This window comes from Oncorhynchus nerka, linkage group LG28 (assembly GCF_034236695.1).
Source record: "Oncorhynchus nerka isolate Pitt River linkage group LG28, Oner_Uvic_2.0, whole genome shotgun sequence".
NCBI lineage: Eukaryota > Metazoa > Chordata > Actinopteri > Salmoniformes > Salmonidae > Oncorhynchus > Oncorhynchus nerka.
The window spans coordinates 74,736,989-74,764,285 of NC_088423.1; the positions used below are offsets into that span (position 1 = coordinate 74,736,989).

The following is a 27,297-nucleotide window of genomic DNA, read 5'->3' on the forward strand; positions in this document are numbered from 1 at the left end:
TTAATTTATTTGATGATTCTAGTTAGTTTGTGAGAGGCTGAAGTGTATGTCAGTGTCTCTAGATCTGGCATAATAAACTCAGCAACAAAAAAAAAAGGTCCCTTTTTCAGGACCCTGTTTTCCAAAGATAATTAGTAAAAATCCAATAACTTTACAGATCCTCTTTGTAAAGGGTTTAAACACTGTTTCCCATGCTGTTTCCCAGGCCTGTTGTAAGGCAGGTTGCAGGCAATTTCAATGTTGTGCGTTACAGGGAAGACATCCTCCTCCCTCATGTGGTACCCTTCCTGCAGGCTCATCCTGACTGTTACTTTTGATTTATTTTGACCCCCCCTTTGTTCAGGGACACATTATTCCATTTCTGTTAGTCACATGTTTGTGGAACTTGTTCAGTTTATGTCTCAGTTGTTGAATTTTGTTATGTTCATACAAATATTTACACATGTTAAGTTTTCTGAAAACAAACGCAGTTGACAATGAGAGGATGTTTCTTTTTATGCTGAGTTTACATGTGTAGAGAATATTCCATTCCATTACTACTGTAGTGTCTGTATGCTATCACCACAGCTGCTGATGTTAAATGGAAGACTTGCTCCTTTATGATCATTTATTGTGGGAAGCCTCAGACGCCACAAGGCAGCGTTGCAACACAGGAGACATCACACTGCAGATACTGCAACTGTGGACAGAAAACATAGGCTCGTGCTTTGTGCATAACCGCACTCTATCCCCCCATAACCAACTTTTCTCATTATAACTAGGGACAGCAGTTTTTCCTGACCGCTTGATCTGACCAGGAAGTCTGGGCTCTAGTTATTATTGTCCTGGTCAGATCACATAAGTAGAGTCAATAGGCCCATTCTATTCTTCTGAATATTAGACACACAGGGGGTTAAATTAGCCTAGTCTCAGAGAGATCTTATTTGGGGGGTAGACTTGGTTTCTGTTGACAGTTTCTGATGGCTTGCAGTCAGTTCCTGCTCGTTGAAACCCTGTGGAGGGGTTCTGACAGACATGTAACACCTCTACATGTCTGTGGACCACACGCGCACGCGCACACCCACACACACAAATGTATCCGAACCAGTACGGTTCTGGTCATCCCTGTAGTGTGAATCAGGCACAAGTCAAGTGACATAGATTACCTAGACTGTTTGTGATGAGAGTGTGCGAGTACGTGTGTGGCATGTTAGCAATGTTTTGTTGCTGAATTCCAAATAATTAAGTGCTGAATGACCTGATAACTCTAATATCTGTGTGGGTATGAAGTGGAACTGAGAGTGAGGGGGGGGGGGGGGGGCATGTTTGCGTTTTGTGTAGGTTGTTCTTTTGTACTTGAGTAGTTTCTCATGAATGGAGATGGGAGAGTAGCCCATTCTCTAGAAGTTAGAAATAAGAACAAATAAGGAATCCCCCACAGAGGGAGTGGGGAGAACACAATGACCTTTGTCTCTCTTCTGCTCTCATCCTCCTTTCTCTCCATCAGCCATGTCTTACTCACTGGGGATGTCCTAGACACTAGTTTCCCTCCTCTACAGTAACCTCTCTAAGGTCCGTCCTCTCTATGGTTTCTGTCCAACAATAGAAAATGTTGGCTGTTGTTCCATCACTAATATACTCATTCACTCACTCAGACACCCGTGATTTCACTTGTGGGATGTAAGTTCACTTGTGGGATGCATGTGAAGGAGTTCCTTATATACTGTTGTGACAAGCAGCGCTACTGCCATGTAACAGTCGGTGGTGGCTAGAATGGGTACACTTCTCTGGAAGATGCTTTTTTAGGCTGGCTGCAGCTTTGAAAGTTTTCAATGAAATACACACACACAGAAAACATACGTAATTTTACCATTTATTCTGGCCTATGGTGTGCTGAATAGTTTTAGCTGTGGTTTTCAAGCCATCATCAAAGTATCAATCAAAGATATGTTCAGTAAGTGACTTCATAGATATTGCAGTATAACAGCTCATAAATAAAATGCTAGCCAAATGAAGAGAGTCACTGAAAAGTTTGATTTAAAAATATTCATTTAGACATTTTAAAATTTAATTCAAAGAGAGTAAAACAGTGGGCAGAATATGATAGTAAAACCTATCTATATCAAATACAATCCAAGCAATCATGTTGCTGTTAAAATCTCTCGTACAGTATAAGAAAAATATGTTTCTACAGTACAAATAGAACAAATTTAAAGTTTAAGGATGTTCTACATATAAAGAATAGGTAATCTGGTGTACTGGTACCTAAATGTCCTGCCTTCCTTGTAGATATGCTGTCCCTTTATTGTCCATGTTTAAATGTACTCTGATATGATGACTAGTATGGCGTATTGGATTGAATATCAATCAAATTTTCCATAATAAAAAATACATTAAAAGCAAGTGAGAAATCTGACAAAGAAATCACACAAAAGCTAGTCAATCGATAGACACACAAATTCTAATATAACATTCGACACTTCAGGGTTTATTCAATCAACTTTACTGCTGTAGTAAATTAACCACGTGTTGTTTAAAAATAAATAGTGATAACCTTGATGATAGTAGGTTTACAAGACAGAATAGTTCAAACTACTATATTTTGAATTGTATTACATTTGAACTATTTTTCTTCTGGATTGGGGGAAACATGTGGTATACTTACTGGGGTGGTATATTTGATGAGTAAACCCTTTAATACATTTACAGCACCATTTGTAATACGGTTGTATAGTACTTCCCTTGCTTGACACACAGTGTCTCTGTAACACCCAAGCTGCATAGCTTTGGGTCCTATCAGTTCACACCTTGCAAGTATTGGCTTTGTTCCGATCCCCTATCCCATCTCTTTCTCCATTCATCAAAGTATGCCCTCGCTCATTGGCTCTGAAGAATTGAAAAGCATTGCTGTAAGCAAGGGCTAAAAGGTGTGAGAGGCTGAAGTGTATGTTAGTGACACATTTCTCCATATGTCATGTCAGTCCTTTCTTGTTATATCAATGAGGGGGAGTGAAGGAAGGTGCTCTGTTCAGGCGGTGATGGGCATGTTGTCCCTGTAGCAGGCTACCCTCTGGGGGGCGGTGTAGCTACACAGGTCCTGGTAGATCCGGGCCATCTGCTCCCCGGCCTGCAGCTCGTCTGACTGGATCTCCAGGTTAGGACTGCTGTACTGGGAACGACGCATGCTCACTGCATCCAACAGCTGCTGGCAGTTTACTGGAGTGACCTGTAGCCGAACACAGACAGAGAAAGAAGAAGAGAAGGGGAGAGAAGGAGAGGGGAAACTGTAAGCTCAGTCTGCCAGCTTCTGACAGTAGACTGGAGTGATCTGAACACAACCAGACAGGGAGAGAAGAAGAGAGGTAACTGTTAGCTCAGCTTGTATTTTTAAGGTACACTCTTAGAAAAAAAGGTGCTATCTAGAACCTTAAAGGGTTCTTCGACTGTCCCCATAGGAGAACCCTTTGAATAACCATTTTTAGTTGCAGGTAGAACACCTTTGGTTCCAGGTAGAACCCTTTTAGGTTCCATGTAGAACCTTTTTCTAGAGGATTCTACATGGAGCCCAAAAGGGTTCTACCTGGAAGCAAAAAGGCTTGGGGACAGCCAGAAGAACTCCTTTGGAACCCTTGTTTTCTAAGAGTGTAGTGGTGCCCTTTTGACCAAATCACCTTGAAGACTAAAGTTACCTCTATTTACTCAAACACATTCTGGGACTGTGCTGGGGGGATACCACATGTTTCAGTGATCCAGGGGATATAACCTCTGTTACCTGGACGATGATAAGTTTGGTCTTGGCTGTGCTGAGGTCATGAAGCTCCTCCCCGAAACACAGGGTCACCATGGGGTCAGGGGCAGGAATCTGGCCCTCCTGGTACAGCTGGAGAGCTGGGACAAACAAAGCAGACAGAGAAGAACTTATTACACAGACAGAGAATGCTTCATCATAACTGCACACTGATGAGTGAAGGTATGTACTCCAAAGAGTATATATCAGTCAAGAGTATATGTATTTCTGTCTTCTTCAGAGCACAACATCCTAAATCAACAACAAAAACAACATGAGTTCCTTTCTCCTCACCTTGGAAGAACCTTCCTGTGTCAAAAATCTTGACCACATCATCTCTCTCCAGTTTGCAGGGCCCCCCGGGGCTGTAGTGGGGGCCCAATCCCCCCAGCCCACTCCAGAACACACGGCTCTGGCACAGCCTCTTGATGAAGATGCCCTCGCGGTTGGCACGGACCAGCACACCCCTCTCCAGGTGGCCCAGGAGCTTGCGGGTGACATGGCGTTGGCGCTCAACCTCGATGAGCTCAGCGGGAGGGAAACAGACGTTCTGCAGGCTGTCTGGGAGACCGTAGGGGGACCTGTGCTGGACCAAGGGAGGCTGACCCGGAGAGATACGACAGCCATCAGCATGAGATGTCACCACGCTGTCCATCAGCTTCCCACCATAGAAGAAGTTAATGATCATCTGGGAGAAGGCTGGAAACAGAGGGAGGGAAGTGTTGAGTAAGCAACCGCATTGTCTTCTATTAAGTCTCGCAGAGGAATGCAAATAAATACATCTGTATTTAGAAATAGTGAGGAAACATACCGGCATTGAAAGAACCCATCGGCGAGGGATCTTGATGCCCCGGGAAGACTGCAGGGAAATAAAAAGAAAAAGATAACTGACTTTGTGGTATAGATTTTTTCTATTATGAAATTCAAATATTGCCTCCCTCTTACATATGCAGCATGCTCGTTAAGATGCAATGATCTTGAGTGACCGTGAAAAACATCTGACCCCTCTATCATGTCATGATTTGTCATTTCATCAAAAAATACAGCCCGTCAAGCACAACAGACTCACAGGCGGTGTGACCAAGAAAAAAACCACCTTAGTCAGCAAAGTGCTAAAGGAAATTAGCAAATCCTTCCCCCTCTAGAATCATGTAAACAAGCTTGTGTTAGAAGCCATAACTGCAAGGTAAAGTCGCAGTTTTGCATCGCTACAGATACGCAGTTATTTTTAAACGAATAAATCTCAACTCTCACAAAGGAGGAACTGTAGCCTCATGCTGTAGCCTCATAGAACATACCACAATAATGCCCACTTTGATACAGGAGACATAAACATGCAAGTTTCTCTACAAAATGTCCTCATGGAAAACAGCTAGACAGATACTTTTAACAAGGACAATATGATGTAAAGGCATTTGCTAACTCTAATTAAATAGATCAGATAATTGACATTTGTTCCAGTCTTCACTGTATGAAAGTGTTTAAATGGACATGACACCACTGCATGTTGGCGATACTCCACTAGATTGGATGACACTGCTAAAGAAAAGAACCATTGACTGAGTGGAGAAGGACCCTTACCACTGACACTGCCCTGGGACCAGTACTCTGGACTGGGCTGCATCCTACAGCCATCCTCCTGGGGAGAGTGGCTCCTCTTGATGATGCCAAGGTACTCATCACTAGAAGACTGTTAATGGAATGACAAACCATACATCAACAACCATACATATAAAAGCTGCTTTAGAAACAGAAGAGGTAATATAGTTGGTAGTGGAAGACAGAGAGACAGAAAAGGAGGGAACACTTGACAGACATTAAAACAAGAAAACAGAAAAACAGAGTGAGTGAAGTCAGTGAGAAATATAGGCAGAGAGAGGAAGGGAAGAAATGGATGGAAAAAAGAAAAGCATACCTGCTTCACCTCTTTGATGAGCTCCTCCAGGTGTGCAGAGCTGCAGTCCATGTCAGTACTGTCACCAGGGCTAGATGTCAAAACTGGTGCTGCACTTTTACCTGCTGGAGCAGAGGGGACAGCATGGTTGTTAGTCTTATTATCACAACTATTCTTTCTATGTACTACGGAAAAGGCTAATGGTCAAATGTAAATCAAGTCTCAGCAGCAAGCTGTCTTTGTCCAGGTGTCTATGTTTTCAACTCTGATCAAGGTAACATCCTGCTGCTGAAACATTAGTGACTTTTAATAAATAATTTGCATTGGTTCAATTTGACTCTACATCCATTCAATGCAGGTATTTATAATGTTCATTATTCTAATGTCTCCATAGTGAAATATGAACTCACTCTTCTGCTCCTCCTCGGGGACAATGCGGTACACCTTGTAGGGATCAGAGATGTCCAGCTGGGACCTGTCTCCCACCTCCTCGAAGTCGGGGCTCTTATTGAGGGCACACCGCAGCCTGGTCTTCCATGTAGCAGGCTCAGCCTTCTCCCCCTCCTTAAACTTCCCCTTAAACACCGCCCAGGCCTGCAGGGAGGGAGCAGGTACATTAGAATGACAGTCATATTAACACACATCAAAACATAACACATACCTGCTGGTGCTGTCAACAACTTGTTATATTGAAAAAGGTCTGGAACTGAACGAAAGAGATTAGAAAAGTCCACGATGAAGCCATGCATAGAAGTAATTAGAACTCAACTACTTTGACAGGCAGAATACAATTAATCACATGATAAATACAGGTAGGTTACATAAAACAAAATGTTGAATTGTAATGACATGAAACTGGACAGGTTCTGGTTTAAATGATTTGTTAACTATTAAGTTATATCTACATATAATTACACAAAGATATTAGATTTTCAATGTAATTTTTCTCTGCTTGTCTTATTATGACTATTTTAGCTGGCTCCAAGGAGGCGCAAGTGTCAAATGCAAATTAGTTTGCAATTTCATCACGTCAAAACTGGTACACTGGCATTTTCCAGCCATAACGCCAGGTTCAGTAATTTACCTGTCTAAAATCAGCTCGCTTGCACTGAGGGGGGAAAGGTGGCGATATTTGAGGTGTGTCCTTAAAAACAAGCACAAAAGTGACAATTTCATGGAGCGCAAATGGGAAGTTTTAAGACTCACAAAAAGCAGGTTTTAACAGTAACACAGCTGATAATGGCATGGATTTTGAGAGGTAGCCTATCCAGGCATGATGCACAGTGCCCATGAAAGAGAGATGTGATTTTTATGCCAGTGAAATTCTTATTTAGAAACATAAAAAAAACGATTGGTTTAATTTAGTTTAATTATATATATTTTTTCAAGACATAGCCTAACCTCCCCTTATTCAAGGCCGATTTATCAGCATAGCACAGATACATCTTCTTCTCCTGGCCATTAGCCAAGTAGCCTATGGATAAAGGGGTTTTAAATGGTCTGCTAAGAGTGCTTAGAAATATTTTGGAGGTTTTAACCCTCATGCTTTTTCATGTTTCACAATTTACATACCTGCTTAGTTCATTTCGCTTGTTCAAGTATCCATCCTCATCTCCACAGAGTGCATTTTATCTGGTTACCAAAGACACGCTCCTCCAAATGTATTTAAATTATTCAGTCCTATAATGCTTTATCATGGTAGGCCTATGCTATATTTTGCATATTGATAACGTGCCTCACACATACAATGTGATTTGCGGGAACCTAGTATTTTTTATTTTAGAAGAAGTGCGATGCGTAAAGACATGTAGGCTATAGGCTAGGCTCATTGAAGCCATTTACAACACTGTTGACCGACAACATTGCAAACATAGGCTTTTGAGCTAACTCTTTTTTTTATACTATTGCTATTACTCATTACTGTAGCCTATGCTATTTAATAAGCTGTAGTATCAATCCACAATGGACCAGCAGGAATTGGAATAGATGGCAATGCAAAGATCATCAATAACCTACAGAACTTGAGACAAATGCATGCATTAAGCCATGGAATGTGTTGAGCGCTTGTCACACCTACAACTTGTTCATTCATCAAAACCCAGCCCTTTCGTGCCCCTGCCAGCTATTGTGCTTATAATTCTGGCTGTGAGAACAGCCAAAATATTTCTGACACACCCCCAGAACAAGAGATACTGCCAGCACTTAGATTTAGCATTGTGTTAGGTTTGTTAAAACAGAGCCCCATGACTCATAGATCAAGGTATTGTCATCTATGTCATCATACTCTGCAATTAATGTGTAACCTATATGTGCGTTACAGGTGGTGAGAATGTGTTAGTTAAACCAACAAAACGTAATTCACACCCGTTCTATTTGTATGCGCATACTCAACAATGAATGTGTATCTTTTGTGCGTTACAGGTGGTGAGAATGTTTAAACCAACAAAACGTAATTCACACCTGCTCTATTTGTAGGCGCGGAAAAAAAGTGTGTTATATGTGCCTCTCCAAAAGTCGTGCGGAAGGCTACACATATCGGTGATCTAAATATGCTCTCAAATCAACCGCTATCAACACAATCCTCGTTTGAAATGTGTAAAAATGAACCTACCTTGAAGATAGAAGCGTCTACCTCCTGGTTGTAATCCTGCTTCCCAGCATGTTTCCAGGGGATACGGAACATAATACGGCTGTCGTCCTCCCAGACCAGCCCCGGGTACTGGCCGCTCTGGATCTGCTCAACTAGCCACTGTTTCAGCCTCCGACCGCCCGGGTTTACTGACATCTGTCATAAACATTCACAAGACATGTCACTGTATGGGCTGAACGTTTGTTTTAATTTTATGCTTGTTTGTGATAATTAGGAACTTATTTCAAGAGAGAGCGAGGCAGATATAGAGGGAGGGGAGAGAGCAAAAAGTAAAACAAGATAGTAATGGTTTATTATTTCAAAACAACTATCATTTTCTAATAGCCTACGTTTTATATAGGTAGAAAAGGGAACACGCTTGAAGAGTTTAAACAAAGACAACTAAATCTTACCTTTTATTTTTGTATTGATAAGTATTTTAGATATCCTTCAAATAGCTTATTGAAGACTATTGTTAAACCTTAATACCAAGTCGATGTCTCAGCGTCAATAGAATAAGTCTTTACTCGTATAACAGTTTAATATCTTCTTTCAGGTGAATGAAGCATTGACTGCAAGCTGATTGGACGGATGCGTTTCCTTTGTATCCAATAAGGTTTGGGAAATACTTATAGACAACCCAATCCGGAAGTCTTGTTCTTCGACGCAGTGTCATTTACAAGAAATCATCTGACAGGAGATATCGTAGGGTCTATGCCACAGTTGGCTACAGACGGCGGGATATTGAACAATCCTGGATAATAATTAGTAAAGGACAAAGGGGATTTCACAGCGTCATAAAATACATTTTTACTGTAAAGGTTGGCCCAACAGGTATTGTTCCTTCGTTACTAAAACCCCCACTTGTGCAGGTTCTACTACAGTTTAGGCTACATTCAAACATAATGTAGGCGTCGGCAGGGTAACTTTCAGGACGGCTATGGTTGACTGATATCTATGCTGAAATAGATGCAATTATAAAGTGTTTATCATGTTACCATGTTAATTCGTTTTTATTTCGTGAGAATAAGAGTGTCCCAAAAAAATACAACGTTTCTAATGCCAACATGCTTATTCAAAGACCTCATACTGAAAGGACTATACACTGATTGTACAAAACATTTAGAACACCTGCTCTTTCCATGACATTTACTGACCAGGTGAATCTAAGTGAAAGCTATGACCTATTAATGATGTCACCTGTTAAATCCACTTCAATCAGTGTAGATGAAGGGGAGAAGACAGGTTGAAGAAGATTTTTAAGCCTTGAGACAATTGAGATGGATTGTGTATGTGTGCCATTCAGAGGGTGGATGGGCAAGACAAAATATTTAAGTGCCTTTGAATGGGGTATGGTAGTAGCTGCCAGTTACACTGGTTTGAGTGTGTCAAGAACTGCAACGCTGATGGGTTTTTCACACTCAACAGTTTCCCGTGTGTATCAAAAATGGTCCACCACGATTCATTTCAATTTTAAAAGATTCTACAAAAATGTATATAAATCAGAATTAAACAACAGTTGGACTGATACTATAGCCTTCTTAGACTCAACAACTCTGAAGCAAGACAAAAAAGAATCACTAAAAACAGAGATCACCCAAGAAGAAATATTAGATACGGTTAAAACATTCACATGGAGAAAAACACCAGGAATGGATGGCTTTCCCATAGAATTCTATTCAACGTAACAGGTGTCAGTATTGGTAAACATGAATATAAACTAATCTTATTGGCAGATGATCTCTTGATATACAGTTGCAGTCGGAAGTTTACATACACTTAGGCTGGAGTCATTAAAACTAGTTTTTCAACAACTGTCTTGTTAACAAACTAGTTTTGGCCAGTCGGTTAGAACATCTACTTTGTGCATGACACAAGTCATTTTTCTGATAGGCTAATTGACATCGTTTGAGTCAATTGAAGGTGGACCTGTGGATGTTTTTCATGGCCTACCTTCAAACTCGGGTGGCAGGGTAGCCTAGTGGTTAGAGCGTTGGACTAGTAACCGGAACCCCCGAGCTGACAAGGTACAAATCTGTTGTTCTGCCCCTGAACAGGCAGTTAACCCACTGTTCCTAGGCCGTCATTGAAAATAAGAATTTGTTCTTTAACTGACTTGCCTAGTTAAATAAAGGTAAAATAAATAAAAACTCAGTGCCTCTTTGTTTGACATCATGGGACAATTAAAAGAAATCAGCCAAGACCTCAGAAAAAAAATTGTAGACCTCCACAAGTCTGGTTCATCTTTGGGAGCAATTTCCAAACGCCTGAAGGTACCACGTTCATCTGTACAAACAATATTATGCATGTATAAACACCATAGGACCACGCAGCTGTCATACCGCTCAGGAAGGAGACGCGTTCTGTCTCCTAGAGATAAACGTGCTCTGGTGTGAAAAGTGCAAATCAATCCCAGAGCAACAGCAAAGGACCTTGTGCAGATACTGGAGGAAACAGGTAGAAATGTATCTATATTCACAGTAAAACAAGTCCTATATCGACATAACCTGAAAGGCCGCTCAGCAAGGAAGAAGCCACTGCTCCAAAACCGGCATAAGAAAGCCAGACTACGGTTTACAACTGCACATGGGGACAAACATCATACTTTTTGGAGAAATGTCCTCTGGTCTGGTGAATCAAAAATAGAACTGTTTGGCCATAATGACCATCTGTTTGGGGGGAAAAGGGGGAGGCTTGCAAGCCGAAGATCACCATCCCAACCGTGAAGCACAGGAATGGCAGCATCATGTTGTGGGGGTGCTTTGCTGTAGGAGGGACTGGTGCACTTCACAAACTAAATGGCATCATGAGGCAGGAAAATTATGTGGATTTATTGAAGCAACATCTCAAGACATCAGTCAGGAAGTTAAAGCTTGGTTGCAAATGGGTCTTCCAAATGGACAATGACCCCATGCATACTTCCAAAGTTGTGGCAAATGGCTTAAGGACAACAAAGTCAAGGTATTGGAGTGGCCATCACAAAGCCCTGACCTCAATCCTATAGAACATTTGTTGGCACAACTGAAAAAGAGTGTGCGAGCAAGGAGGCCTACAAACCTGACTCAGTTAAACCAGCTCTGTCAGGAGGAATGGGCCAAAAGTCACCCAACTTATTGTGGGAAGCTTGTGGAAGGCTACCCGAAATGTTTGACCCAAGTTATTAAATCATTTAAAGGCAATGCTACCAAATACTAATTGAGTGTATGTAAACGTCTGACCCACTGGGAATGTGATGAAAGAAATAAAAGCTGAAATAAATAATTCTCTCTACTATTATTCTGACATTTCACATTCTTAAAATAAAGTGGTGATCCTAACTGACCTAAAACAGGGATTTTTTACTAGTATTAAATGTCAGGAATTGTGAAAAACTGAGTTTAAATGCATTTGGCTAAGGTGTATGTAAACTTCCAACTTCAACTGTACCTGACCAATATTGAAAACTCAATGCCCCTTTTGCTAAAAATATTTACAGAATATTTGAAAATCTCAGGATATAATTTTAACACGGAAAAAAACAAAATAATGGAAATAGGATTTTAAATTTTTTTTTTAAATACTCACGATATACAGCAATACTTTAAGTGGACCACAAAAAATATAAAATACTTAGGATACTTAATAAGTGACAACAAACTACAAATATATACAGATACATTTATTTCATTACTCAACAATATGAAAGCAGATCTAATTAAATTCAATTGTCTTCCCATAAATCTTGCAGGTAGAATAAACCACTTTAGAATATCATGGCTGACAAAGTTTTTGTATTTATTTAACCGAAGACAGTCTTTAAAAAAGTGTACTCAGTCATAACATACTTTATTGGGGAAAATAAAATGCATAGAATAAAAAGGAAAATTTTACATCTTCCTAAATCTGAAGTTGGTTTTAACCTTCCAGACTCTGTAATGAGGAAAAATGGGTACATACTGAAGATGCGCATGCTCGTCCCCAGAATCTTTTCACATGTCTATTTTCAGAGGATAAAGCTATGAACACTATCACAACATGGGAGAAAATGAAACGTATTCTTGAAGAACCAATATCACTTCTTAAAAACACAACCTTATGGAACAATCCTTGGAGAGCTTTTCAGAATTCACAGATAAATTGGTCAACATGGAAAACTTAAGGCTTTGAAACCGGAATTGACTTGGTAACAGGAAATACAGTTATTTCCATGACAGAATAAAAAATCCATGCAACTTAAAAGTGAGATATCACAAAATGTATATTTGAAAACTTTTGGGCATCAGAGCAACCTTGATGGAATCTTTGAGTCAGATAAAGGATGTTCATATGATCGGGAAGGTATACAAAACTTAGAGAGCAAATCCAACTGGCAATCTCTTAGAAAAAAATATAAACTATTGAAACCAAGACTTTAAAAAACTGATGTTGGCATAAAATGGAAGGAAAGTTGGAGCATAACTCATGAAATTACAGCTAACAAAAATGTATGCTTAATCCAGTTTAAGATGATGTATAGAATTAATTATACAAGAGACAAAATTCACAAATTCTACATTACAATGGCAGAATCATGTCTTAAAACGAATAATGACTCAATAATCCATGCTTTGTGGACGGAGCTAGAAAGTTGTCTGTTACAATGTAAACTTAATTTTAATCTGTCTGTCTGTATATTTCAAGACATGGCATAGTGAGATACCCGATGGGTGGGACAATTATTTTCTCATCACTCATCTTGAAATAACGGATACAGAAAACTTGGAAATCAATCAATCCGCCATCATTAATACAATGGAAAAATGTAATGATATATTATTTAAATATTGAAAGTGCGTGGGCTACGGAGGGGGAAAAATGGTGCAGTTTCAGGCCATGTTGAAAGTGATTCGGGCACTGGAGATGGGGGTGTGTGCTAGTGGGTCTGGCCAGGTGGGATGTAGTTCATGTTTGTATGATGTTGTCATTTATGTGTATGTTTTGTATTGTTTATAAAATCTTACAAAAAAAAGAATGGTTCACCACCCAGAGGACATCCAGCCAACTGTGGGAAGCATTGGAGTCAACATGGGCCAGCATCCCTGAAGAACGCTATCGAAACCTTCTAGTCCATGCCCCGACGAATTGAGGCTGTTCTGAGGGCAAAAGGGGATGCAAGTCAACATTAGGAAGGCGTTCCTAATGTTTTGTACACTCAGTTTATATGCTAAAAATAGCCTGCCCTACAGCAGATAGCCGATTTCATCTGATTAATATTAAAACGCTATTCTACACAGGAATGGTTCAGTGGTTTCAACAGGTACTGCAGGGCTGAATACTGGAGGAGAGGGTTAACTTGTTGTGCCCAATCCTCAGTATTGTGATCACACAGCCTTAGTATGAATCATTTCGAAACTAAGAAAAGCAGTTGTGGTGGAGGTAAGGTCACATGTCCAGGGTGCGTTTTGAGGATTTGAGCAATGTCGTGGTTTGGCCTCACCTGTACGGAATGGGGGGGGAGTCTGTACGGGGGGGGGGGGGGCTGTTTGGGGAAGCTGGGGGTGGCATGGTCTCTGGGTCAGAGAAGGACTTCTCACTGAGGGGAACAGAACACTAATTGTTACTACTGTGTCCATGCCAGTCTGGGGTGGCACGGCGAAGGCACACTGTCTCTGACCAACCCTCCATCTCTGGGTCTTTCCCTAACACATACACAAATAATATTTTATTTGTCACATGTGCTGAATACAACAGGTGTAGACTGAATAGTGAAATTCTTTTTTACGCTCCCTTCCCAACGATGCCGAGTAAAAAATTATATAACACGAGGGGGGAAAAACACAAGAATGGAGCTACATTAACATGACCAAAAGTATGTGGACACCTGCTCGTTGAACATCTCATTCCAAAATCATGGGCATTAGTATGGAGTTGGTCCCCCCTTTGCTGCTATAACAGCCTCCACTCTTCTGGGAAGGGTTTCCACTAGATGTTGGAACATTGCTGCGGGGACTTGCTTCCATTCAGCCACAAGAGCATTAGTGAGGTCGGGCACTGATGTTTGGCGATAGGCCTACCTCGCAGTCTGCGCTCCAATTCATCCCAAAGGTGTTCGATGGGGTTGAGGACAGGGCTCTGTGCAGGCCAGTCAAGCTATTCCACACCGATCTCGACAAACCATTCTGTATGGACCTCGCTTTGTGCACAGAGGCATTGTCATGCTGAAACAGGAAAGGGCCTTCCCCAAACTGTTGCCACAAAGTTAGAAGAACAGAATTGTCTAGAATGTCATTGTATACTGTAGTGCAGTGGTTCCCAAACTTTTTATAGTCCCGTACCCCTTCAAACATTCAATCTCCAGCTGCGTACCCCCTCTAGCACCAGGGTCAGCGCACTCTCAGATGTTGTTTTTTGCCATCATTGTAAGCCTACCACACACACACTATACAATACACTTATTAAACATAAGAACGAGTGTGAGTTTTTGTCACAACCCAGCTGGTGGGAAGTGACAAAGAGCTCTTATAGGACCAGGGCATAAATAATAATATAATAATATTCAATAATTTTGCTCTTTATTTAACCATCTTACATATAAAACCTTATTTGTTCATCTAAAATAGTTAATAACTCACCACAGGTTAATGAGAAGGGTCTGTTTGAAAGGATGCACATAACTCTGCAATGTTGGGTTGTATTGGATAGAGTCTCAGTCTTAAATCATTTTCCACACACAGTCTGTGTCTTTTTAGTTTCCATGCTAGTGAGGGCTGAGAATCCACTCTAACATAGGTACATGGTTGCAAAGGGCGTCAGTGTCTTAACAGCGTGATTTGCCAAGGCAGGATTCTCTGAGCGCAGCCCAATTCAGAAATCTGGCAGTGGCTTCTGATGAAATTCAATTTTCACAGAACCGCTTGTTGCAATTTCGATGAGTCTCTCTTGTTCAGATATCGGTAAGTGTACTGGAGGCAGGGCATGAAAGGGATAACGAATCCAGTTGTTTATGTCATCCGTTTCGGGAAAGTAGCTGCGTAATTGCGCACCCAACTCACTCAGGTGTTTCGCTATATCACATTTGACATTGTCCGTGTAAGCTTGAGTTCATTTGCATACAAAAAAATCATACAATGATGGAAAGACCTGTGTGTTGTCTTTGTTAATGCAGATTAGAAGAGCTCCAACTTCTTAATTATAGACTCAATTTTGTCCTGCACCTTGAATATAGTTGAGGAGAGTCTCTGTAATCCTAGATTCAGATCATTCAGGCGAGAAAAAACATCACCCAGATAGGCCAGTCATGTGAGAAACTCGTCATCATGCAAGTGGTCAGACAAATGAAAATTATGGTCAGTAAAGAAAACTTTAACTCGTCTCTCAATTTAAAAAATGTGTCAATACTTAGCCCCTTGATAACCAGCGCACTTCTGTATGTTGTCAAATTGTTACATGGTCGCTACCCATATCATTGCATAGTGCAGAAAATACACTTGAGTTCAGGGGCCTTGCTTTAACCAAGTCAACCATTTTCACTGTAGTGTCCAAAACATCTTTCAAGCTGTCAGGCATTCCCTTGGCAGCAAGAGCCTCTCGGTGGATGCTGCAGTGTACCCAAGTGGCGTCAGGAGCAATTGTTTGCATGCGCGTTACCACTCCACTATGTCTCCCTGTCATGGCTTTACGCCATCGGTACATATACCAACACATCTTGACCACCAAAGTCCATTTGATGTCACAAAGCTGTCCAGTACTTAAAACATATCCTCTCCTGTTGTCCTGGTTTCCAGAAGAGGATGTCTTCATTAATTGACCCCACCATAAACGTAATGGACATATACCAGGAGCCCTGCCAGGCCCGCCACGCCTGTTGACTCATCCAGCTGTAATGCATAGAATTCACTTGCTTGTATGCGAAGCAGTAATTGTTTCAAAACATCTCCTGCCATGTTACTGATGTGTCATGAAACAGTGTTGTTTGATGAAGGCATTGTATGTATAGTTATTTGGGCCTTTTCCCCCAGCACTGTCCCAGCCATATCCGCGGCAGCAGGGAGAATGAAGTCCTCCACGATAGTATGGGGCTTGCCTGTCATAGCTACTCGGTAGCTCACCACATAAGACTCTTCTTGCCACTTCTTATTAATGGTATCTGTTGCTTTTATACACTGCTCAAAAAAATAAAGGGAACACTAAAATAACACATCCTAGATCTGATTGAATGAAATATTCTTATTAAATACTTTTTTCTTTACATAGTTGAATGTGCTGACAACAAAATTACACAAAAATTATCAATGGAAATCAAATGTATCAACCCATGGAAGTCTGGATTTGGAGTCACACTCAAAATTAAAGTGGAAAACCACACTACAGGCTGATCCAACTTCGATGTAATGTACTTAAAACAAGTCAAAATGAGGCTCAGTAGTGTGTGTGGCCTCCATGTGCCTGTATGACCTCCCTACAATGCCTGGGCATACTCTTGATGAGGTGGCGGATGGTATCCTGAGGGATCTCCTCCCAGACCTGGACTAAAGCATCCGCCAACTCCTGGACAGTCTGTGGTGCAACGTGGCGTTGGTGGATGGAGCGAGACATGATGTCCCAGATGTGCTCAATTGGATTCAGGTCTGGTTAACGGGCGGGCCAGTCCATAGCATCAATGTCTTCCTCTTGCAGGAACTGCTGACACACTCCAGTCACATGGGGTCTAGCATTGTCTTGCATTAGGAGGAACCCAGGGCCAACCGCACCAGCATATGGTCTCACAAGGGGTCTGAGGATCTCATCTCGGTACCTAATGGCAGTCAGGCTACCTCTGGCGAGCACATGGAGGGCTGTGCGGCCCCCCAAAGAAATGCCACCCCAAACCATGACTGACCCATCGCCAAACCGGTCATGCTGGAGGATGTTGCAGGTAGCAGAACGTTCTCCACAGTGTCTCCAGACTCTGTCACGTCTGTCACATGTGCTCAGTGTGAACCTACTTTCATCTGTGAAGAGCACAGGGCGCCAGTGGCGAATTTGCCAATCTTGGTGTTCTCTGGCAAATGCCAAATGTCCTGTACGGTGTTGGGCAGTAAGCACAACCCCCACCTGTGGACGTCGGGCCCTCATACCACCCTCATGGAGTCTGTTTCTGACTGTTTGAGCAGGCACATGCACATTTGTGGCCTGCTGGAGGTAATTTTGCAGGGCTGTGGCAGTGCTCCTCCTTGCACAAAGGCGGAGGTAGCGGTCCTGCTGCTGGGTTGTTGCCCTCCTACGGCCTCCTCCACGTCTCCTGATGTACTGGCCTGTCTCCTGGTAGCGCCTCCATGCTCTGGACACTACGCTGACAGACACAGCAAACCTTCTTGCCACAGCTCGCATTGATGTGCCATCCTGGATGAGCTGCACTACCTGAGCCACTTGTGTGGGTTGTAGACTCCGTCTCATGCTACCACTAGAGTGAAAGCACTGCCAGCATTCAAAAGTGACCAAAACATCAGCCAGGAAGCATAGGAACTGAGAAGTGGTCTGTGGTCACCACCTGCAGAACCACTCCTTTATTGGGGATGCCTTGCTAATTGCCTATAATTTCCACCTGTTGTGTATTCCATTTGCACAACAGCATGTGAAATTTATTGTCAATCAGTGTTGCTTCCTAAGTGGACAGTTTGATGGTGAAGCATGATTCATCACTCCAAAGAATGCGTTTCCACTGCTCCAGAGTCCAATGGCAGCAAGCTTTACACCACTCCAGCCGATGCTTGGCATTGCGCATGGTGATCTTAGGCTTGTGTGCTGCTGCTCGGCCATGGAAACCTATTTCATGAAGCTCCAGACAAACAATTATTGTGCTGATGTTGCTTCCAGAGGCAGTTTGGAACTCAGTAGTGAGTGTTACAACAAGAAGACAGACGATTTTTGCGCTGCGCTTCAGCACTCGGTGGTCCTGTTCTGTGAGCTTGTGTGGCCTACTACTTCGTGGCAAAGCCTTTGCTGTTCCTAGACATTTCCACATCACAATAACAGCTCTTACAGTTGACCGGGGCAGCTCTAGCAGGGCAGAAATTTGACGAACTGACTTGTTGGAAAGGTGACATCCTATGACAGTGCCACATTGAAAGTCACTGAGCTCTTCAGTAAGACCATTCTACTGCCAATGTTTGTCTATAGAGATTTCATGGCTGTGTGCTCGATTTTATACACCTGCCAGCAACAGATGTGGCTGAAATAGCCGAATCCACTCATTTGAAGGGGCGTCCACATACTTTTATATAGGTTCCATGTGGCTCAGTTGGTAGAACAGGTCGCTTGCCATGCCAGGGTTGGGGTTCGATTCCCACGAGGGACCAGTATGAAAAAAATTGATAAGAGTGTTTACTAAATGACTAAAACCTCAAGTGTAAAAACATATACAGGAAGTACCAGTATCAGATCAAAGGGTATGAAGTATTTGAGGTAGATATAGAAAGTCTACACTCCCATTCAACATTTCCACCTCATAGCCTGGAATTAAAATGGTATTTTTTCCCCCATTGATTTAAACATCCTAACCCACAACTATGAAGTGAAAAAAAATATTCTGGATTTTTAAATTTAAATCTATTTAAAAAATGTAATTGAAAAGCTTGGTTGGTTAATAGGATGGAAATCTTGAATTACCTCAGGTGTAACCAATCACCTTCAAAATCACACACTAAGTTTATTGGCCTCCATCTGTGTTAAATTGTAGTGATTCACATGATTTCAGGATATATTCAGCAGTTCAAATCAAATTGTATTTGTCACATGCGCCGAACACAACAGTGAAATGCTTACTTACAAGCCCTTAACCAACAAGTAAAAATAAAAGCAACAAATAATTAAAGAGCAACAGTAAAATAACAATAGCGAGGCTATATACAGGGGGTACCGCTACTGAGTCAATGTGCAGGGGCACCGGTTACTTGAGATAATTGAGGTAATATGTACATGTAGTTAGAGTTATTAAAGTGACTATGCAAAGATAATAACAGAGAGCAGCAGTAGCGTAAAAGGAGAGGGGGGAGGGGCAATGCAAATAGTCTGGGTAGCCATTTGATTAGATGTTCAGGAGTCTTATGGCTTGGGGGTAGAAGCTGTTTAGAAGCCTCTTGGACCAAGACTTGGCGCTCCCGTACCCCTTGCCGTGTGGTAGCAGAGAGAACAGTCTATGACTAGGTTGGCTAGATTCTTTGACAATTTTTAGGGCCTTCCTCTGACACACCTAGTATAGAGGTCCTGGATGGCAGAAAGTTTGGCCCCAGTGATGTACTGGGCGGTACACACTACCCTCTGTAGTGCCTTGCGGTCGGAGGCTGAGCAGTTACCATACCAAGCTGTGATGCAACCCGTCACGATGCTCTCGATGGTGAAGCTGTAGATCCTTTTGAGGATCTGAGGACCCATGCCAAATCTTTTCAGTCTCCTGAGGAGGAATAGGTTTTGTCATGCCCTCTTCACGATTGTCTTGTGCTTGGACCATGTTAGTTTGTTGGTGATGTGGACACCAAGGAACTTGAAGCTCTCAACCTGCTCCACTACAGCCCCGTCGATGAGAATGGGGGCATGCTACCGGGGGCAAACTACCTGCCCTCCAGGACACCTACACCACCCGATGTCACAGGAAGGCCAAAAAGATCAAGAAGGACAACAACCACCCGAGCCACTGCCTGTTCACCCCGCTATCATCCAGAAGGCGAGGTCAGTACAGGTGCATCAAAGCTGGGACCGAGAGACTGAAACACAGCTTCTATCTCAAGGCCATCAGACTGTTAAACAGCCACCACTAACATTGAGTGGCTGCTGCCAACATACGGACTCAAATCTCTAGCCACTTTAATAACTAAAAATCGGAAGTAATAAATGTATCACTAGTCACTTTAAACAATGGCACTTTATATCACATTTACATACCCTACATTACTCATCTCATACAGTGGGGAGAACAAGTATTTGATACACTGCTGATTTTGCAGGTTTTCCTACTTACAAAGCATGTAGAGGTCTGTAATTTTTATCATAGGTACACATCAACTGTGAGAGACGGAATCTAAAACAAAAATCCAGAAAATCACATTGTATGATTTTTAAGTAATTAATTTGCATTTTATTGCATGACATAAGTATTTGATCACCGACCAACCAGTAAGAATTCCAGCTCTCACAGACCTGTTAGTTTTCCTTTAAGAAGCCCTCCTGTTCTCCACTCATTACCTGTATTAACTGCACCTGTTTGAACTTGTTTCCTGTATAAAATACACCTGTCCACACACTCAAACAGACTCCAACCTCTCCACAATGGCCAAGACCAGAGAGCTGTGTAAGGACATCAGGGATAAAATTGTAGACCTGCACAAGGCTGGGATGGGCTACAGGACAATAGGCAAGCAGCTTGGTGAGAAGGCAACAACTGTTGGCGCAATTATTAGAAAATGGAAGAAGTTCAAGATGACGGTCAATCACCCTCGGTCTGGGGCTCCATGCAAGATCTCACCTCGTGGGGCATCAATGATCATGAGGAAGGTGAGGGATCAGCCCAGAACTACACGGCAGGACCTGGTCAATGACCTGAAGAGAGCTGGGACCACAGTCTCAAAGAAAACCATTAGTAACACACTACGCCGTCATGGATTAAAATCCTGCAGCACACGCAAGGTCCCCCTGCTCAAGCCAGCGCATGTCCAGGCCCGTCTGAAGTTTGCCAATGGCCATCTGGATGATCCATAGGAGGAATGGGAGGAGGTCATGTGGTCTGATAAGACAAAAATAGAGCTTTTTGGTCTGAACTCCACTCGCCGTGTTTGGAGGAAGAGGAAGGATGAGTTCAACCCCAAGAAAACCATCCCAACCGTGAAGCATGGAGGTGGAAACATCATTCTTTGGGGATGCTTTTCTGCAAAGGGGACAGGACGACTGCACCGTATTGAGGGGAGGATGGCTGGGGCCATGTATCGCGAGATCCTGGCCAATAACCTCCTTCCCTCAGTAAGAGCATTGAAGATGGGTCGTGGCTGGGTCTTCCAGCATGACAACGTCCCGAAACACACAGCCAGGGCAACTAAGGAGTGTCTCCGTAAGAAGCATCTCAAGGTCCTGGAGTGGCCTAGCCAGTCTCCAGACCTGAACCCAATAGAAGATCTTTGGAGGGAGCTGAAAGTCCGTATTGCCCAGCGACAGTCCCGAAACCTGAAGGATCTGGAGAAGGTCTGTATGGAGGAGTGGGCCAAAATCCCTGCTGCAGTGTGGTCAAGAACTACAGGAAACATATGATCTCTGTAATTGAAAAAGTTTCTGTACCAAATATTAAGTAATGCTTTTCTGATGTATCAAATACTTATGTCATGCAATAAAATGCTAATTAATTACTTAAAAATCATACAATGTGATTTTCTGGATTTTTGTTTTAGATTCCGTCTCTCACAGTTGATGTGTACCTATGATAAAAAAATTACAGACCTCTACATGCTTTGTAAGTAGGAAAACCTGCAAAATCAGCAGTGTATCAAATACTTGTTCTCCCCACTGTATGTATATACTGTACTCTATGCCATCGCTCATCCATATATTTATATGTACATACTCTTATTCATTCCTTGTTGTTGTGAAATTGTTAGATTACTTGTTCGATATTACTGCATGGTCGGAACTAGAAGCACAAGCATTTCACGACACTCACATTAACATCTGCTAACCATGTGTTTGTGACCAATAAAATTGTATTTTATTTGCTCAGTCCTCCTTCAGTCCACAATCATCTCCTTTGTCCTGATCACGTTGAGGGAGAGGTTGTAGGTTCCCTCGGTTGTCTGTTGGGTAGTGAATTGCAAAGCAAACACTCAACCATGAGCCCCAGGGCACTTTCAAAAGAACTCTGGGACAAAGTTGTGGAAAGGCACAGATCAGGGGATGGGTATAAAAATATATAAAATGCCTTGAATATCCCTTGAAGCATAGACGAGACGATTATTAAGAAGTGGAAGGTGTATGGCACTATCATGACAGTGCCTGGATCAGGCTGTCCCTACAAACTTGATGACTGAGCAAGTAGGAGACTAATCAGAGAGGATACCAACAGTCCAATGGCAACTTTGAAAGAGCTACAGACTTTTTATTTTTATTTCACCTTTATTTAACCAGGTAGGCAAGTTGAGAACAAGTTCTCATTTACAATTGCTACCTGGTCAAGATAAAGCAAAGCAGTTCGACAGGTACAACAACACAGAGTTACACATGGAGTAAAACAAACATACAGTCAATAATACAGTAGAAAAATAAGTCTATATACAATGTGAGCAAATGAGGTGGGATAAGGGAGGTAAAGGCAAAAAAGGCCATGGTGGCGAAGTAAATACAATATAGCAAGTAAAATTAAAAATTAAAAAATAAACACTGGAATGGTAAATTTGCAGTGGAAGAATGTGCAAAGTAGAGATAGAAATAATGGGGTGCAAAGGAGCAAAATAAATAAATACAGTAGGGGGAGAGGTAGTTGTTTGGGCTAAATTATAGATGGGCTATTTACAGGTGCAGTAATCTGTGAGCTGCTCTGACAGAGATTTGATAGCCAAGACTGGTCAAAGTGTGCATGTGACAACAATATCCCAAGCACTCCACAAATCTGGCATGTGTGGTAGGGTGGCAAGAAGGAAGCCATTACTCAAGAAAGCCCACCTTGAATCCCATTTGAAGTATAGAAAAAAACACTTGGGAGATTCTGTAACCGTGTGGCCAAAATGTTTGTGGTCTGACAAAACTAAAATTAAACTATTTGGCCTAAATGTAAAGCGTTACGTTTGGCGCAAACCCAACACATCAGCCAAAGTACACCATCCCTAATGTGAAGCATGGTGGTGGCAGCATCATGTTATGGGGATGTTTTTTTATCGTCAGGGACTGATCAGGATAGAAGGTAAAATTAACAGAGCAATGTACAGAAAAGGTGTGATCAATGAAGACATCCACTACAACCATTCATGCAACAACAAAAAATAGAATTACAATATAGGTGTACTGTCTGTAAGAAATGAAATGAAACAAATGAAATCAATGATAATATAACATGACGTTTAGCACGCATTAATTTGCATCAAGCCTGTCTTGAGTGTTTGGCCATAAATTCCCATCCACATCACAGTGAATGTCCTCATTGTTCATGCACCACGGGAAAAATATTTTCGCATGGCGAATCCAAGCTTGACATTTGGTCTGCATTGATGTGGTAACATGCCTCATCCATGACCAGGAAGGTGTCACGCTCATGGGGATGTGATAAAGGAATTTATAATACTAGAATTCTAATAATGTGTGTGTGTGTAAGAGGGAGAAAACAGAGGCTGGTAGAATACACATGATAACTCTGAAAAAGCTGACAACAGGAGGGCCTGTTGTTTATCACTTCCAAGGCGTCTCTAATCTAGGGAGGAGAGAACAGCGAGAAACTGCCAAGGCTGGTAGAAAAGTGATAAACCTGTGTGTGTGTGTGTGTGTGTCTGTGTGCGTAGAGGGGGTTATAAAGACTGTTCAAATTCTGATTGACTTTAGAGCTCTCATGAATAAACTACAACGAACCTTTTGCAGAATGCCTAATTCTGATTAATCCTAGCTTTACAACCTAGGGGAAATTGGTCAAAACTATAGTGATTGTTATCATCATCGGGATTGAAAATTCTCGTGACATGATGTCATCGTTTTCCTCAATGGCCTGCTTTATTTCAGACAGTCGTATGTCATTCCTGGCCCTCACCACTTCCACCACTGCCCACTCCTGCTGGTCGGTCAGCACACGGCCACCACCATGGGGTCTTCTGTCAAGTCTGACTGTAGAACAGAGTATACTGTCAATAGATCATACTGTAAGAATACTGTAACATTTTATGTGAATTTACATGCATTACAATGTCATTTACAGTAAATGTAATGACAAAGCATAGTGCATATCCTGTAGACTTACCGGTTTTCTTGGCGAAATGTTCTCATTATCAAATTGACAGTTGATCTTTTCAGATTGGGGTGAACTAATCTGGCAGCCTCTGCCATGGTAAGGCCTCTGTTTGCCATGTGGTCAATGACGATGGCCCGGGCTTCATTAGACAACAGTTCCCTGACGGGGCCCATGCCCAGGTCTTTGACCTCTTAATGTTTTTTAAAAAACAGCCTTTTTGAGGATATGTTTTGAGTTTTGTACTAAGGGTTGTGAAATTTTATCACATACTTGCGAAACTAGTACCAAAGCCATTAAAAATCAGCATTTCCCAAACAGCTCTAAAGCACTGACACAACCAAGTGTGAAAAAAGTTCAAGGGGGTGTAGACTTTCACTATGCACTGTACATGAAGGCAGGGTAAAGTGACTAGACATCAGCATAGATAATAAGAACATAAACAACATAGTAGCAGCAGCATATGATGTGTAGAAGTGTATGAGTGTGTGTGTGTGTGAGAGAGAGTGTGTGTATATATAGTCTTGTGAGTGTGCATAGAGTCAGGGTCAGTGTGGATAGTTAATTAGTGGTTACCTGGATTATGAAGTAGTCTTGTGGCTATTTAGCAGTATTCTGGCATGGGGATAGAAGCTGTTGCAGAGCCTCTTGGTCCAAGAGCTGATGCTCCAGTACCATACACTTTCAAGCACAAGCTCTCTCTAGCTCTCGCACACACACATGTACGTGTCGACACACACACACACACACACACACACACACGTTTAATTATGATTTGATAATACTTTGGTTTGTAGCCAGCCTTATAAAATTGCTTTAAGGTTGTTTCAGTCTCAATATGCTGCTTTGGCTTCATAATAGTATTTATTAGCATATATTTTTTGGCAAACAATGAAAGTGTACATTTGAATATTAATAAAGCAGATACATACACTATGATACAACATCATTTGTACCACTAAACATTTAACAAAGATCTTAAAAATTCCAGAAAAATCCAATTATATTTATAACTTATGATAAATTGATAAGCAAATGTCCAAAGAAGATTTACGGTAGATTTTTAGGAAGACCCCATATTATGACTTTGGGCTGTGATGATCCTTCATTTTACTAGCTGGAACGAGGCATTCATTTTCTATGGTAAAGCTGCTGTTATTTAAAGCTTTATCACATGCAGCTATACATTAGTTGGATCAGTTTAAATTAGGGCGGAGAGCATCTTATGTTCATTCATATGTCCATTCAACCCTCAACACCAATCAGATCTTCCATCTAACCAGCGGACTGCATTTAACATGATGTAATCATGGTACCATGTAATAACATATTGATAAAACATATTAATAATAATTTATTATAATGTAATGTTAGGTGTAGGACTTCTTACTGATCATGTGACCTAACCAGGTCCTAGTTATAAGTCTTAGGCAGATGATTACGAAAAAAAAACTGCTAGTCCTACAATTCTTTATCTGTTTGGCCTTAAAAGTTGATCCGTTGGGTTTAGAGATGAGTTGAGGCGAGGTTATAGGACAGGTGAAGCCTCATGGTAGTATGTGGCTGTAAGGTCAAGGTGTTGAGGTGTGGAGGTGTTTGGACTAAGGCTTCAGTGAGCATCAGAGCTCCTGATCAGGCTGCACTAAGGTCAGTTCAGTGGTGAAGGTGACGAGGGACATGGGAGGTAGTGCAGTGGTGAGAGAGTCAGTTAGCCAATGCCCCCAAAATACCCCTATGCTCTTGGGACCTGTAAGTAGTAAATAGTTACAGGCAATAGGGTGACAATTCCACCTAGTCTATCAGACGGCAGGGTGGAGCTAATCCCATATTGCTTAGGACTAGGGTCGGGAGAATGTCTTGGTCAAGAGAAACCCCTGGCCCTACTTACACCCATCCAATCCTTTCAGATCTAAGTGCCTAGGGGTGATTTTGGGACTGGGCCATTGTGTCACTCTCCAGGCAGGCCTGAGCTGGAGGTTGGTGGGACCAGGGAGACTCGAGGCCCCTTGGCTCATCTGTTGCCCCCGGAGCCGTTGTAGGCATTGTAGGGTAGAGGGTAGACACTGGAGGCCTGGTTCATCCAGCCCTGGTCCCCTCCTCTCCTCTGGTTCTCCTGCTGCTGCTGCTCTATGTACTGGTTCAGCAGCACTCCCACCTGCTCCTGGTCCTTAAAAGGACTGGGGCGGAAACTGGCCCGCAGCCACGCCCGGTACTGGAGAGAAGACAGACAGAAAATACCATGTTCGATGGTTCAGCTCAATTAGTGTTCTATGGTCCTCCAACGGTGGGATGTCAGAGCAGAGTGTTCTGGTGTCAGAGCAGAGTGTTCTGGTGTCAGAGGAGATTTTCTATTGTGGTGTAGTTTACCACACTTTCTCTTGGTTTCTTTGCCCTTCCTAGTAGATGGTGATAGATGTAGATAGTGGAAGCTACAATCTAAGCAATCTATCTCTAGATCAATCTCTGTGTGTGGTTGGCAAACGGACAGCAGACATTCCTGAAAACGAGGGACTTTCCTCGGCAGCTCAGGGAGCCATAAGAGGTCCAACAGCTGTGCCCCCAACACACTCACTCTGGCTTTAACAACATTGCTTCTGGGCTTGATCCCAACTTGAGTTCTGTGCACGGAAATCATGCATTGATGCCATTGCATGTGTAACTTGTGAAAATTCAAGTTACACATGCTGATCTCAAGATGAGATGTGACCTTCTATGAGGAGTGTAAGTATCATATCCTTACATAGACAACGTCCTCTAAAATGGCCCAGTGTCTGTGTTTTCTGTGTTTAACGTACACAGGGATTAATCCTGGTGAGAGGGCCTCGAGGAGGCAGCATGGGTTGGGTGGGAAACCCCTGGCAGAAGTCCCAGGTCTTTAGCCCAGCGGTCAGTGGGCCCACATAGGGACCAGTGAGAGCTGAGGAAGGGGTGGGGAAAGCTAGCTCTGAATCAGAGCTTTACCAGGAACCTGCCTCCACTTCTGTCACTTCTCCTCTGACATTTCTGCTTACACAGTAGCTACAGGGCTCTCAAGCAAAAACAGATCTAGGACCAGCTTAGATTGTAGTGACTGTGCAAGTGATGTCTCCCAATTCCATTGAAGCTTG

The 27,297-nt window shown here is 42.2% G+C and overlaps 1 protein-coding gene across 1 annotated transcript in view; it reads right to left on the reverse strand.

Annotated features, from left to right (window-relative positions):
• Nucleotides 1-1,836: 1,836 nt before the first annotated feature.
• Nucleotides 1,837-27,297, reverse strand: part of LOC115113673 (interferon regulatory factor 8-like) — a 55,473-nt gene continuing 30,012 nt past the window's right edge. Inside the window, exons 7-14 of the mRNA XM_065013122.1 lie at nt 8,272-8,445; nt 6,071-6,254; nt 5,682-5,785; nt 5,348-5,456; nt 4,578-4,625; nt 4,061-4,465; nt 3,752-3,867; nt 1,837-3,205 (exon numbers count right to left, since the gene is read on the reverse strand). Of these exons, the coding sequence (XP_064869194.1) occupies nt 3,008-3,205; nt 3,752-3,867; nt 4,061-4,465; nt 4,578-4,625; nt 5,348-5,456; nt 5,682-5,785; nt 6,071-6,254; nt 8,272-8,445 (1,338 nt within the window). The 3' untranslated portion in view covers nt 1,837-3,007. The remainder of the gene's footprint in view (nt 3,206-3,751; nt 3,868-4,060; nt 4,466-4,577; nt 4,626-5,347; nt 5,457-5,681; nt 5,786-6,070; nt 6,255-8,271; nt 8,446-27,297) is intronic.